General features: G+C 42.4%; 2 protein-coding genes across 3 annotated transcripts in view; one reads left to right on the top strand and one right to left on the bottom strand.

The window, feature by feature from the left end:
- The first annotated feature begins 1,436 nt into the window (after positions 1 to 1,436).
- Positions 1,437 to 13,106, top strand: part of LOC117532038 (alcohol dehydrogenase 1-like) — a 28,519-nt gene continuing 16,849 nt past the window's right edge. Inside the window, exons 1-3 of the mRNA XM_034195261.1 lie at positions 1,437 to 1,548; positions 2,517 to 2,618; positions 2,914 to 3,055. Of these exons, the coding sequence (XP_034051152.1) occupies positions 1,531 to 1,548; positions 2,517 to 2,618; positions 2,914 to 3,055 (262 nt within the window). The 5' untranslated portion in view covers positions 1,437 to 1,530. The remainder of the gene's footprint in view (positions 1,549 to 2,516; positions 2,619 to 2,913; positions 3,056 to 13,106) is intronic.
- Positions 9,913 to 11,547, bottom strand: LOC117532037. 2 transcript variants are annotated; one of them, XM_034195259.1, is made up of 2 exons: positions 10,226 to 11,547; positions 9,913 to 9,992 (listed from the first exon to the last, which is right to left on the bottom strand). In XM_034195259.1, the coding sequence occupies exon 1, from the start codon at positions 11,468 to 11,470 to the stop codon at positions 10,715 to 10,717; it is 756 nt and encodes a 251-aa protein (XP_034051150.1). In that variant the 5' UTR covers positions 11,471 to 11,547; the 3' UTR covers positions 9,913 to 9,992; positions 10,226 to 10,714. The 2 variants fall into 2 exon arrangements, with proteins under 2 accessions (XP_034051150.1, XP_034051151.1); XM_034195260.1 differs by having other exon boundaries at positions 9,913 to 9,989.

Genomic DNA, 13,106 nt, shown 5'->3' with positions numbered 1-13,106 from the left:
ACAGATACATTTTCTGAACTTCTTGACTCGTGTGTGTGTGTGTGTGTGTGTGCATGCGTGTGCGTGGAAACACATGGTCAATATGTGTGCAGTCTATTTACACAAACATTCTGTATCAAGGTGAAAATCAGTCCAAAAGGTCACCTCCATAAGACCTGAGACAAATCAGCTTTGGTCTTGTTTAGACTCTCATTGTGGGTCTGTGATCTCTGAAAGGCTGTGTATGTGATATCTTGACTAAGTCTGTGTATTCAGGATAACCTATACACGGCTCACCACATGAAGGTCTCACACAAGTTTGGTACTGGGACTTGTTTTGGTTCTCACTTTTGTAGCATCTGTAAAACTGAGTAAATACGAGAACAACGTGAGGTTTCATGGATTCCGATAGAACTTGCCATTGTAAGTTATACCTTGCTAAGATGTTGGGCAATTTCAAATTTGGGCTTGACGATTCAGGCTAGGGTCATTAATATCCTTGTTATGGTCAATGTTTTTAGTAGTGTAACCACAGCCAACACATTTACAACAGATACCAGCAACAATAGCAAACATATTTTTATTGATCCACGTAGGTTACTTTAATATTCTGAAATTGAACCTTTTATTCATGCAATGGAAGCGGCGCGCAGCAGCACAAAGCTCACTCATGGTACAGGGAGTCCGAAACAGGTCGTGCCAAATTTTGAGTCCACAGTGAAACAGAAAATGTCAAATGTCAAACATTTCCTGGATTGTCATTTCCTGGACTGACAGATGAGATCTCATGGAATCTCATGGGAATACAATGGTAAGTTCACACTGAAACAGGAAGTGCCAAAATTTGAGTCCACAGTGAAATAGGAAATGTCAGATGTTGTACACTTCCTGGCATGGGTGGAGCCATGCCCTTCCTGCTGTGAGGCAGCAGTGCTAACCACTAAGCTACCGTGCTCCATGACTGCTGGGATTGGCTCCAGCACCCCGCGAACCTTCAGTGAACTGAGCGGTTGAAGATGAGTGTGTGTGTGTGTGTGTGTGTCAGTCCTAAATGGAAGATGCTGATGAGTCTGTCCAAACCCTTTGCCGTGACCATCACAGTGAACATATCATGAGATCTTTTTGTTGAAAATGTTCTCATTCATAAACAAAGTTTAAGCTTTTCAGGCTCGAGTCCATCAGTCTTGGAGAATCAGTGGTGTTTGCCTGCATTTTCACCAGTACTGTTTCAGTTGGAAATTGGAACCATTAACACTATGTAAATATAGTGGTATCAACAGTTGGAACCTGAGTCTCACTGAACTTCAACGAAGAGTTCACTGTAAACCTGTAAAAAGGGTTTTATATAATGGTATCAGCTACACTCTGAAGTTTTGGCATCCCAGGCTTTGCTACTGGAGTTGCTGATTGGTCCACGTCGTGTTACAGTAGGGCAAAACATCCAGAGTCACTGCCCATACCAACATCTGCAGGTACAGCTTCATCTGTCTGCAGCGTTCCTCACACCGGCTGAGCTCTTCTCCTTCTCAAATATTCCACTTTGCAGTCGCAATGGCCACAACTGGGAAAGTAAGTCAAACAGAATCCACAATGTGGCAGATTTATTTTTTAAACATTGAACAAAACACATGACGGGCAGTCTCACATGAAGTGATCTAAATATTACATACCTGGTTACTGCTGCACCCTCAGTGCAAAACACAACGCCTCCACAAGTCATTTATTCCAACTGCAGTTAAACTGTATAATACCTCAAAATGTGTTTAGCACAATAACCACCTGGTGATTAATCACGTCTACCGCCACTTTTTGTGCTTTATTACATGCACATCTGTGCCATTTATCTTGTGCAATAATTTTACTATATCTATACATACTTATACTCACTCATATTTTAATTTTACATAATCTGTTCACACCAGTGCATTCACCAGCAAGCATTACAATATACTTAGTCACCTTTCTTTAATGTAAGTAATAGAGCGCCTCAATAGGGGGCACACAATTTTTATTGCTTTATTTTGCTGAGATTTACAATTAGACATCGGTGCAACGGGGGCGTAATAACTATTACAGTGTTCATAAAGCGAGCCTTAAAAATCCATCCAATAAGTGTAAACTACACTAGACAAACTAAGTAATAAATACATATCGTGCAACACAACTGCATCCCGCTGATTTTACTTCTCCTCAGGTGGCCCTCAGCAGCCACGGAGAATACCAAGCTGCGATCCGACGCTGTTTCTCGCTTCAAAAAGGAGTTCCACATCACAGTCATTAAACATTACACTGGTGTTTTTTAAGTCTTTATTTGTACAAAAAAACATCAAAAACCCATTAAGCATAGACTTTCTTAACAGCTAGCAGTGCTGCTTACTGCATCAAAGTCCTGTAAGGACACCACAGCTGTCCTGTTGAGATTACTAACCCGGCATCGCTCCCTCGCCAGCCCTTCCTTCTCATACTCTTGCTCGGTAACTTGAATAAACTTCCACGGTTTTCTCGTAGACACATGTCCATCCTCACTTCTCTTCCAGGTCATTAAGTGCAAGGCAGCTGTTGCCTGGGAGGCTGACAAGCCTTTGGCGATTGAGGAGATCGAGGTCGCTCCTCCTGAAGCCGGCGAGGTCCGAATCAAGGTGAGAAACTTTCACTGTGAACACAAAATCAATGTTTGTCCATTTGCGATTATTAGAAGTTAAACACGATCCCACCAGAATCATTATGTTAAAATCACTTTGCAATCGAAACAGCCTCGGAAAAATTATATTCAGCTCTACTTATACATTTGTTCATCAAAACAGAAGACTTTCTTCATCATGAAATGAAGAGCAAACTATTTCACAAGGACACACAAAATGAACTTTTGGTGTTTCATGTTTTCATGTGACGGGATAATCAGTGTTTTCAGCGCAGCTCTTATGCTGGTTTCAGATTGTGGCAACAGGGTTGTGCCACACAGACCTGTACCACCTTTTGGAGGAGAAGCCTAAATATGGCTTCCCAATCGTCCTCGGACACGAGGGAGCCGGTATTGTTGAGACCGTTGGGCCTGGAGTCACGGAATTTCAGCCAGGTCAGTTAAAACAGTCCGTGGCCGACACGAGGTGATGTAAATGACAACATTGGTCTTTCCATCACATGCACTATGTTGTTTTCTGTCATTCGTTTCGAAATTGGTACAGTCTTGTGTGTCACTTGTGGAGTTTGTGACTGTGCAATATTAAAAGTTTGATAAATACCTGTTGTTGTTTTGTTTCTTCATTCTGTACATTGCCATAAAAATGTTTAAAGGACATCTTGCGTGTTTTTTAACGTCCCAGTTAGCAACACAATATCAAAGCATTTATGATTGTAAGTCTCTCAGCACACATGTGCTCATAATTAGTGGTCTCTGATGTTTTTTATTGCTCTCTCTGAGCAAGTTAACGGGTGCATTTCCAGAATACGTCTCACTCTGCAGTTCTCTGCATTTCTCGGAGTGTGACGTACATATTAGAATGAGCAGAAACATCTCGATGACTAACGGACAGAGGGAAACAAACCTCTTCCATTTGAAAATGAACCTCCTGAGCTTTTATTTGAAAGTGATGGTTCAGATTTACAGAGAATATGACACACTTCACCCCGAAACTCTTAACTTTTTCAGAGTCTGTCAGATTTTGGAACTTAAAGTGCCGTGACTCTGCTGTTTGTGTCACTGTTTGTGCTGCTGTGAACATGGACATGGACTGTCTCCATCACGCTGTTTTTACAGACTGCCTGGACACACAAATGTATGTCTCATATTGGAAATACAGTGGTCCCTCGCTATATCGCTGTTCACCTTTCGCGGCCTCGCAGTTTCACAGATTTTTTTTTAGTGCAATTTTGCATGCTTTTTCTTTTTTTTTTAACAGCGCATTGTGTTCTGCGTCCTCATCAGGCGGGCCGGTCGGCATCACCGTGATTGCTCTCACTGCCTCCGATGTGCTTACTGAGTCTGCGGGCTCGGTAAGCGCTGCAGCGGGCCACTCACACCGCCCCACTGTCTGCTGTGCGGAGTTGCAGCCAAAATCTGGCAACAGGTCCAGAGACTACGCTCACTGTTTTGATGCAGAGCGTTCCAGCAGCCCACAAGGATAGAATTCAGCAGCGCTGCATGGTCTCGGTAACCGCAGCCGCAGAGCTCCTTGGCCACTGGAAGAAGTTTGTATCTTTTTAATGACTTGGATTCTTTGCGGGTCCCGCATCCGTCCTGCAACGGTAACACTGGAGGCAGTGAGCAAAGGGAGAGCATGCGCATTGTGTTCTGCGTGTGTCTGTTTATAAGAATCTTCTTGCCCAGAAGAAAAAAAGAGCGCCAACAGCTACCCATAACTGTGTTTTTCACTCGGAAAAAGACACCTGCACTGAGGTGTCTCTCAGTGGAAAAACACGCTGCGGGGTGGCGCCAGGACGAAGAGGTGCGATCAGAGGAACTGTGAAATACTGGTCAGTCACTATTAATAATTTCTTATGTGTCCAACCTCGTAGGTTGATTGTTAAAATTAAATTTGTTAGTTCTAAAAGCCATCATAATTATTTATAGGAAAACATTCTATTTTTATTTCTCAAACAAATGTTTGGGCCTGAAAATAGGTTTTGATCTTTGGTTTCATTCTATAATACTGGTCTTATTTTTCTACTAAGGTTTGAATTTTGAGAGTGTTTACACAGGAGAGAAAAGTGAGAAAATATGTGTAGTGAGGGGTTTTACAGCTTTAAAACATCTTTAATAATTGTAAAAAATAACGCTGACTATTTTGCAGATTTCACCTATCGCGGGCTATTTTTAGAATGTAACTCCCACGATAAACGAGGGACCACTGTACTCAGAAGATGCTATTTTCATGAGATAATGGACTCTCGATCTAATGCACTGCAATCGTGACAGAATTTCAGCTGAAGGGAAAGTTACAGTTATATATGTATATATATATATATATATATATATATACACGAGGGCTGTCAATAAAGTTACGGTCCTTTTTATTTTTTTCAAAAACTATATGGATTTCATTCATATGTTTTTACGTCAGACATGCTTGAACCCTCGTGCGCATGCGTGAGTTTTTCCACGCCTGTCGGTGACGTCATTCGCCTGTGAGCACTCCTTGTGGGAGGAGTCGTCCAGCCCCTCGTCGGAATTCCTTTGTCTGAGAAGTTGCTGAGAGACTGGCGCGTTGTTTGATCAAAATTTTTTCTAAACCTGTGAGACACATCGAAGTGGACACGGTTCGAAAAATTAAGCTGGTTTTCAGTGAAAATTTTAACAGCTGATGAGAGATTTTGAGGCGATTCTGTCGCTTTAAGGACTTTTCACGGTGCGAGACGTCGCTCAGCGCTCTCAGGCGCCGTCATCAGCCTGTTCAAGCTTAAAACCTCCACATTTCAGGCTCTATTGATCCAGGACGTCGTGAGAGAACAGAGAAGTTTCAGAAGAAGTCGGTTTCAGCATTTTATCCGGATATTCCACTGTTAAAGGAGATTTTTTTAATGAAAGACGTGCGGACGGATCCGCGCGTCGGGACGCAGCCGACGCGGTGCGGCGGCACAGGAAAAACACCTCCGTGTTGATAACCATTTGTAAAATCCAGGCGGCTTTTGATGGCTTTCAGTGGAGTGAGTATATGAGAAATTGTTTAACAGGCAGGACATGTTCCAACTTGTCCTTAAGGCTTTCAACAGAGGTGTTTTTCCTGTGGCGGAGCGTCGCGGCGGCTGCGTCCCGACGCGCGGACCCGTCCGCACGTCTTTCATTAAAAAATCTCCTTTAACAGTGGAATATCCGGATAAAATGCTGAAACCGACTTCTTCTGAAACTTCTCTGTTCTCTCACGACGTCCTGGATCAATAGAGCCTGAAATGTGGAGGTTTTCAGCTTGAACAGGCTGATGACGCTGCCTGAGAGCGCTGAGCGACGTCTCGCACCGTGAAAAGTCCTTAAAGCGACAGAATCACCTCAAAATCTCTCATCAGCCGTTAAAATTTTCACTGAAAACCAGCTTAATTTTTCGAACCGTGTCCACTTCGATGTGTCTCACAGGTTTAGAAAAAATTTTGATCAAACAACGCGCCAGTCTCTCAACAACTTCTCAGACAAAGGAATTCCGACGAGGGGCTGGACGACTCCTCCCACAAGGCGTGCTCACAGGCGAATGACGTCACCGACAGGCGTGGAAAAACTCACGCATGCGCACGAGGGTTCAAGCATGTCTGACGTAAAAACATATGAATGAAATCCATATAGTTTTTGAAAAAAATAAAAAGGACCGTAACTTTATTGACAGCCCTCGTATATATATATGTGTGTGTGTGTGTGTGTGTGTTCTTTTTTTAATTTTCCACAGTTACCTACAACATTTACATAGTTACATACAGCATTTATATTGATTTTAACATGCTGCATTTATGACTAATGGCCATGCTGGTGCACTAAACCTTCTCAGAGCTGCTGCTTTTACCATGACTGTAAATTTCATTGTGCTGTTTTACTGTGCAATGACAATAAATGTGATTCTGATTTTGACTGCATCAAAGTGAACAGTTTTCACTTAAAAAAAAAATGAGTCGTCATCACACTTATGTAAACTTTGTAATTAATCAGTGCCTCAGTTCCGTAACTTTTTTATATATATTTATATGCCTCGCAACTGGGGACCAATAATATGTAACAGATATTTAATAAATAAAACGATCACCTCACACGGGGCACCATGAAAATGTAGCATTATTTATTAAATAAAACATCACACGTGGGCACCAAAAATATGTAACAATATTTACTGAATAAAACAATTGGCTCACACACGGGCACCATAAAATGTAATGTTCGTTATTTAAATCTTTATGCCTCCACATGGGAGCATCAATAGATGTGTAACAGTTTTAATAATAAAAAATAAAATAAAATAATAAAAAAGCCTCACATGGGGCACCATAAATATGTAACTTTTTTATATATATTTATATGCCTCGCAATGGGGGACCAATAATATGTAACGTTTTATAAATAAATAAATAAATACGTTACATACGAGGTCTATTAGAAAAGTATCCGACCTTATTATTTTTTTCAAAAACCATATGGATTTGAATCACGTGTGATTACATCAGACATGCTTGAACCCTCGTGGGCATGCGAGAGTTTTTTCACGCCTGTCGGTTACGTCATTCGCCTGTGGGCAGTCTTTGAGTGAGGAGTCGTCCACCCGCTCGTCGATTTTTTTCATTGTTTAGGAATGGCTCAGAGACTGTTGCTTTGTTTGATAAAAATTTTTTCAAAACTGTAAGGCACAACTGAGTGGACACCATTCAATAAATTCAGCTGGTTTTCGGTAAAAATTTTAACGGCTGATGAGAGATTTTGGTCTGGTAGTGTCGCTTTAAGGACGGTCCACGGCGCCTGACAGCGATCTGCGCTTCGAGGCGGCAGCATCTCGCCGTTTCAAGTTGAAAACTTCCACATTTCAGGCTCTGTTGACGCAGTAAGTCGTCAGAGAACTTTCAGAAGAAGTTGGCATGAGGAGTTTATTCGGACATTCCATTGTTAACGGTCATTTTGTAATGAAAGAACATGCGGGCAGAGTCGCATGTCGGGCCGGACCCGACCGCGGGGGGTCGCGGCAGGAAAAACACCTCCGTTGGAAATCTTAACGGGCAAGTTGGAACATGCCCAAGCTGTTAAACAATTTCTCAGTTACTCACTTGTTGAAAGCCATTAAAAGCCGCCTGAATTCTACAAATGGTTTTCAACACGGAGGTGTTTTTCCTGTCGCGGCGCACACAGATTTGCAGAGTCGTCACGGAAACGACTCGGTGAATTTGCGCGTACGTCTTTCATTAAAAAAATGTCCTTAAACAGTGGAATGTCCGCATAAATTCCTCATGCCGGCCTCTTCTGAATCTTCTCTGTTCTCTCACGATGTCCTGGGTGAATTAAGCCTTAAATTAGGATGTTTTCAGCTCGAAACAGGCCGACGACAGCGCCTGGAAGCGCTGCAGGACGTCCCGCTCCGTGGGAAGTCCTTACACCGACAGAAACACCCCATAATCTCTCATCAGCCGTTAAACTTTTCACAGAAAACCAGCTTAATTTCTCGAATAGTGTCCACTCGGATATTCCTCACAGGTCCAGAAAAAATTTTGATAAAGCAACGCGCGCCGTCTCGAGCAGCGTGTGAAACAAAGGAATTCAGCCGAGAGGGCGGGACCACATCTCAGTCAAGGCCTGCCCACAGGGAAATGACGTCACCGACACGCGTGAAAAAACTCACGCATGCGCACGAGGGTTCAAGCATGATTGGTGTAATCGCATGTCATTCAAATCCATATAGTTAAAAAAAAAAATAAAAGGGTCGGTTTATTATCTAAGAGACCTCGTATATTGGTGTCCTGGTGTGAGCTGATTGTTTTATTTATTAAATATCCGTTACATATTATTGGTCCCCAGTTGCAAGGCATATAAATATATATAAAAATGGTACAGTTCTTAATGTTAGCAGCTACATTCCATTCAAGTGTGTGCTGGGACGGGTCTAATAGTCACGCCCCCGCTGTAAGAAACACACGAGTACTCACCAGTACATTGTTTTGGAAGTCTCCGTAGCTGTTTGTCGCAAATGCTGCATACTTTGAAACCGGTCACAGAAGTGCACATACTAATCCCGGTGGATCACCTGATGGTCACTAACAGCCTAAATCTTTATTGTTATGATTTCAGTGCAACATGTCCTTTAAAGGAATGTGGAAATTACTTATAAAGACCTGTCAACAAAATGGGTAAATATGAAATGGCTCCACCAAATTCCAGATTTTAACCAAATGGTATAAATGTTTAGTATTGTGAGTGGATAATACTGCTATAAAACTAAATCATCGGCAGAAAACTCAAATTTGGGGCCGCTATTTTGTGACTGACTGAATTCTCTTAAGTCTGTCATTAATGTTGGTACATGATTGTCATAAATTAGCCACTGCTATGAGCCAATAGAGCATGTTGTGAGCTTGTAATAAGGGTGACAAGTTTTATTGAAAGTATGGAAGTCTCTCCATGTATCAGTGCAGTTAGAGAAAGGTCTGTCTGTCTGTCTGTCTGTCTGTTTGGCTGTGTAACCCTTGTCCCACGTAGCTGTAGTTATGGGATCGGGCCTGAGTTCGTTAATTAAACCGTTTTACGTTTTATTACCCTGTAAGATACCTCCCTTTAACTTTCACTAAATCTTGAACTCCAAATTTTTCTACAACATTAATAAGGACACTGTACCACAGTACTTTGAATACAAAACCCTTGTACAGGCAATTTATTTACATCCTTTGAAGGGACAAAACAATAATTTGGTTAAAGTAAAATTAGCATAAACAAAAATAAACATGTTATAACCAAAAACTGTGTAAGTTGAATGGAGGTTTCTGTGTTCCAAGTTTTTTTTTCTCGTTAGTAACCCACAACAAAACAAAACAACTTTTACCCTTTATATGAAAGGACATTTACTTCCGGGTCTTAACCTACTACAATATACAATGACCTGTCTTTCTTTAAAACCAAGGAAACGAAAATTACTCTTTAACCTGGTTTAGCACCATAAGACATGAAAGAAAAAAAACTCAATAACCTCCTATCCTCAGGGTACCCACACACACACACACTCTCCTTACTCAAAAGTTGCAGGCCTGAGCTGAAGCTAGGGTGCGATGGAGCCTAAAACTTTTTTGGCCACTTCACCCTGACCCAAGCAGAGCAAAAAAAAACGCACGTGCAGTTCAGTGGATTTACTTAATACTCACGAATCCCGAATGAATTTATAGGGAAGCTAACAGTCACCAAGGCAATGGCAGTAAGAGCAAAGCATCGAGTTCCAGGAACCACCGGAGCTGTCGGGACCTCAGGAACCACCAGGAAGGAGGAACACAAAACAGCACCAGGACAAACAGCAGAGTCCATCCACTGGGAAGACTGGGACAACCGCTCCAAACCTCTCTCTCCACGTCTCCTTTAAGCAAATTAACTCAGCTGAGTCACAATACCAACACTTATTTCGTGATGAAATACGTGAACTCTGTTTCAACTAGCAAGCATTTCAATACTACCGGAACAGTATGGTATCAAGGCACATGTTCATGGTATGCTACGCTAATTAGCAGACCGCTAACCAACACCACACATGAATTATCACTATAACTGTTCGTTACAACACAGAACGAATGGCACACGGTTTTTCTTTACCTTTAAGTTACAAACAAGTTATTATCAGGCCCACGAATAGTCGACCGTGCAGATAAAACCTGAAGCACGCTCTGTTACACCGATTGACTCTTTTCCTCTCACCCTCAGGACTTCTGGCAAACTACACTCTGGCTCACGTCACTTGTTCTGCCCCCTTTTTCCAGGAAACATCTTGGGATTGGCTGTTACTTCAGTAAAATCCAATAGCAATACTTAAAACAAACTGACTGACATTAAATTGTTAACAGGTTAGATTGCACAGACTTTTTGCTCAAACAAACTCATATTCTCCTAAGTTCGGGATTTTAAAGGACCATGGCACATTTTAGAAATGTGTAGCTTAACTTTTAAACAGTACATATGTCATTTATTCAAATGTATCTAATGCACCTTCTAACCAGTTTTAATATCATGAACTTTTGGTGTATCCTACAACTATTTACATATGTTACTGATTTTATATACTGTAGTCAGTGACTTTAGACAGGGCTACACCCTCCCCCTTCTGAATGTGTAGATGTCCTCATCACACTTTTCCTCACTTCGACATGTGCTCTTTCGTTTGTTCCCTGACATCCTTTTGGACGTTCTAGGATTCTGTCTCAGTTCAGGGCCAGTTTGATCTGGTGGGTTTAGCTTGAGTTGAATGACCATACCATGATGCATTATGGTCACTGGCTCACTAGATGGGTAACCAGGTTTGTCATAGGTCAATCTAATGGCTGGTTTTGGTTCTCTCTGAGATCTTCGGACAGCGGAGGACTTTTCACTCCCATTTCTTGTACTTTTAACTGATCTTTCACTTCTGACTTGGGTTGAAAAGGGTGAGCTTGCTCTCCCTTCTAAAACCTGATCTTCTACCGAATCATAATTTGTCTCTTGGGCATCAGAATCCATCACAGCAGATGTATCATCTATGAAAGATCCTTCACTCTCTGATTCTATAACTGGTTGAATTTCCTCCTCTCCAGAGCCTTCACTGTCTTCTCCAGAGCTTTCCTCCTCTTCAGAACTTCCACGGTTCTCAGTCTCTTGTGACTCTTGCTTTGGTGATGCGTTTTGTTTCCTGACCTCATCCACAACAAAACCTTGAGGATTCTGGACAGTATCAAATTCTGTATCTGTTGACACAGTGTCACTTTCTTCAACTGGATCAGTAAGCTTAGTTCTTGGACATGGCCGGGGATGTTGTGATCTGGTGACAGGTCTCTGAGTCGTTCCTGCAACATCTGGGGGGTTAGACATCCTGACCAAGTAACCTATGGGCAATAGATGGTCTCGATGCAAAGTTTTGACTATTCCTGGACCATGTTCTGGTTTAACCTTGTACACTGGCAGGTTAGACAATTTCTCCGCAACAACATACGGTGTCGATTTCCAGCGATCTTGTAACTTATGCTTGCCTTTTTGTCCAACATTCTGAATGAGGACTCTGTCACCTTTCTCCAAAGGTAAATCTCTCACTCGATGGTCATAGTAGGCTTTGTTTCGCAGATGACTTTTGGTAGCGGCATCAGATGCCAATTGGTATGCTTTCTGTAACTCTTTCCTCATTCTGGCAACGTATTGCTGGTAGGAGGATTCACTTTCACCATTTGGTGAAATTCCAAAACAGATGTCAATGGGGAGCCTTGCTTCTCTTCCAAACATGAGACAATATGGTGAGTATCCAGTGGCATCATTTTTTGTACAATTGTACGCATGTACCAGATAGGTGATATGCTGACTCCAACATTGTTTCTGTACTGTGTCCAAAGTACCAAGCATTGCCAGGAGAGTTCGATTGAATCTTTCTGGTTGTGCGTCACCTTGAGGATGGTAGGGAGAAGTTCGTGACTTTCGTACTCCCAGCATGGACAAAAGCTCCTTGATAAGTCGACTCTCAAAGTCTCTGCCCTGATCAGAGTGTATCCGTGCAGGCAGACCGTAGTGCACAAAATACTTTTCCCACAGTACTTTTGCAACGGTGACAGCTCTTTGGTCCTTGGTTGGAAATGCCTGTGCATACCGTGTGTAGTGATCAGTCACTACTAACACATTAGCAACGCCTTTGAAATCTGGCTCTATCTGTAGAAAGTCAATACAGACTAGATCCAAGGGGCCATTACTGGTTATTTGGCTCAAAGGCGCGGCACGCTGTGGGAGGGTCTTACGAGAAATACATCTCCCACAGGTTTGAATGTATTGTGCCACCTCAGCTGCCAGCCGAGGCCAGTAAAATCGGTCTTTGATCAGTTCAGTACTTCTCTCCACCCCCAGGTGTCCACATTCATCATGCAAGGATCTTAGCACCATAGGCCGGTATCTTCTTGGCAAGATGAGCTGTCTGATTGGTTTTCCACCTGGTCTTTCCTTTACTCTGTAGAGCAATCCATCCTTTGACTCCAGTTTGCGGCTTTCACGGAGAAGCAAAACAGTCTCAGGTGAGTCATTCTTAGAGCGACTCAAACCTTTATTGCTTTCGATTGCTCTCTTTAAGGGTCCAATGGTTGGGTCCATATCTTGTGAGGTCTGGAGGTCCTTTGAGCTCAGTTGGTCAAGAGTGGTTATACTGAGGTTGACTGGGAACACATACGCTTCAGGTATTACTGTAGCAGGAGCTCCTAACTGATCAACAAATCTGTCAGTTACAACTGCTTCATCTCTGTTACAGGCTCGTTTGCAAAGGATTTTAATGCCATCAGGTGGAACATTAATCCATTCTTTGTCCTCTTCTGGTGCATACTGTCGAGACAGCAAGTCCGCATCGATGTTATGTCGACCAGGGCGATACTGGATGCTGAAATCGTATGTGGCTAACGCAGCGAGCCAACGATGCCCAACTGCGCTGAGCTTTGCTGAGGTCAACACATACGTTAATGGGTTGTTGTCAGTTCTTACA

Source organism: Thalassophryne amazonica, chromosome 19 (genome assembly GCF_902500255.1).
Source record: "Thalassophryne amazonica chromosome 19, fThaAma1.1, whole genome shotgun sequence".
Lineage (NCBI taxonomy): Eukaryota > Metazoa > Chordata > Actinopteri > Batrachoidiformes > Batrachoididae > Thalassophryne > Thalassophryne amazonica.
This window is presented reverse-complemented; position numbering and strand designations above follow the sequence as displayed.

Bases quoted from the DNA above. Each gene is read 5' to 3' on its own strand.
- LOC117532037 (XM_034195259.1), bottom strand. From the start codon at position 11,470: ATGTCTAACCCCCCAGATGTTGCAGGAACGACTCAGAGACCTGTCACC.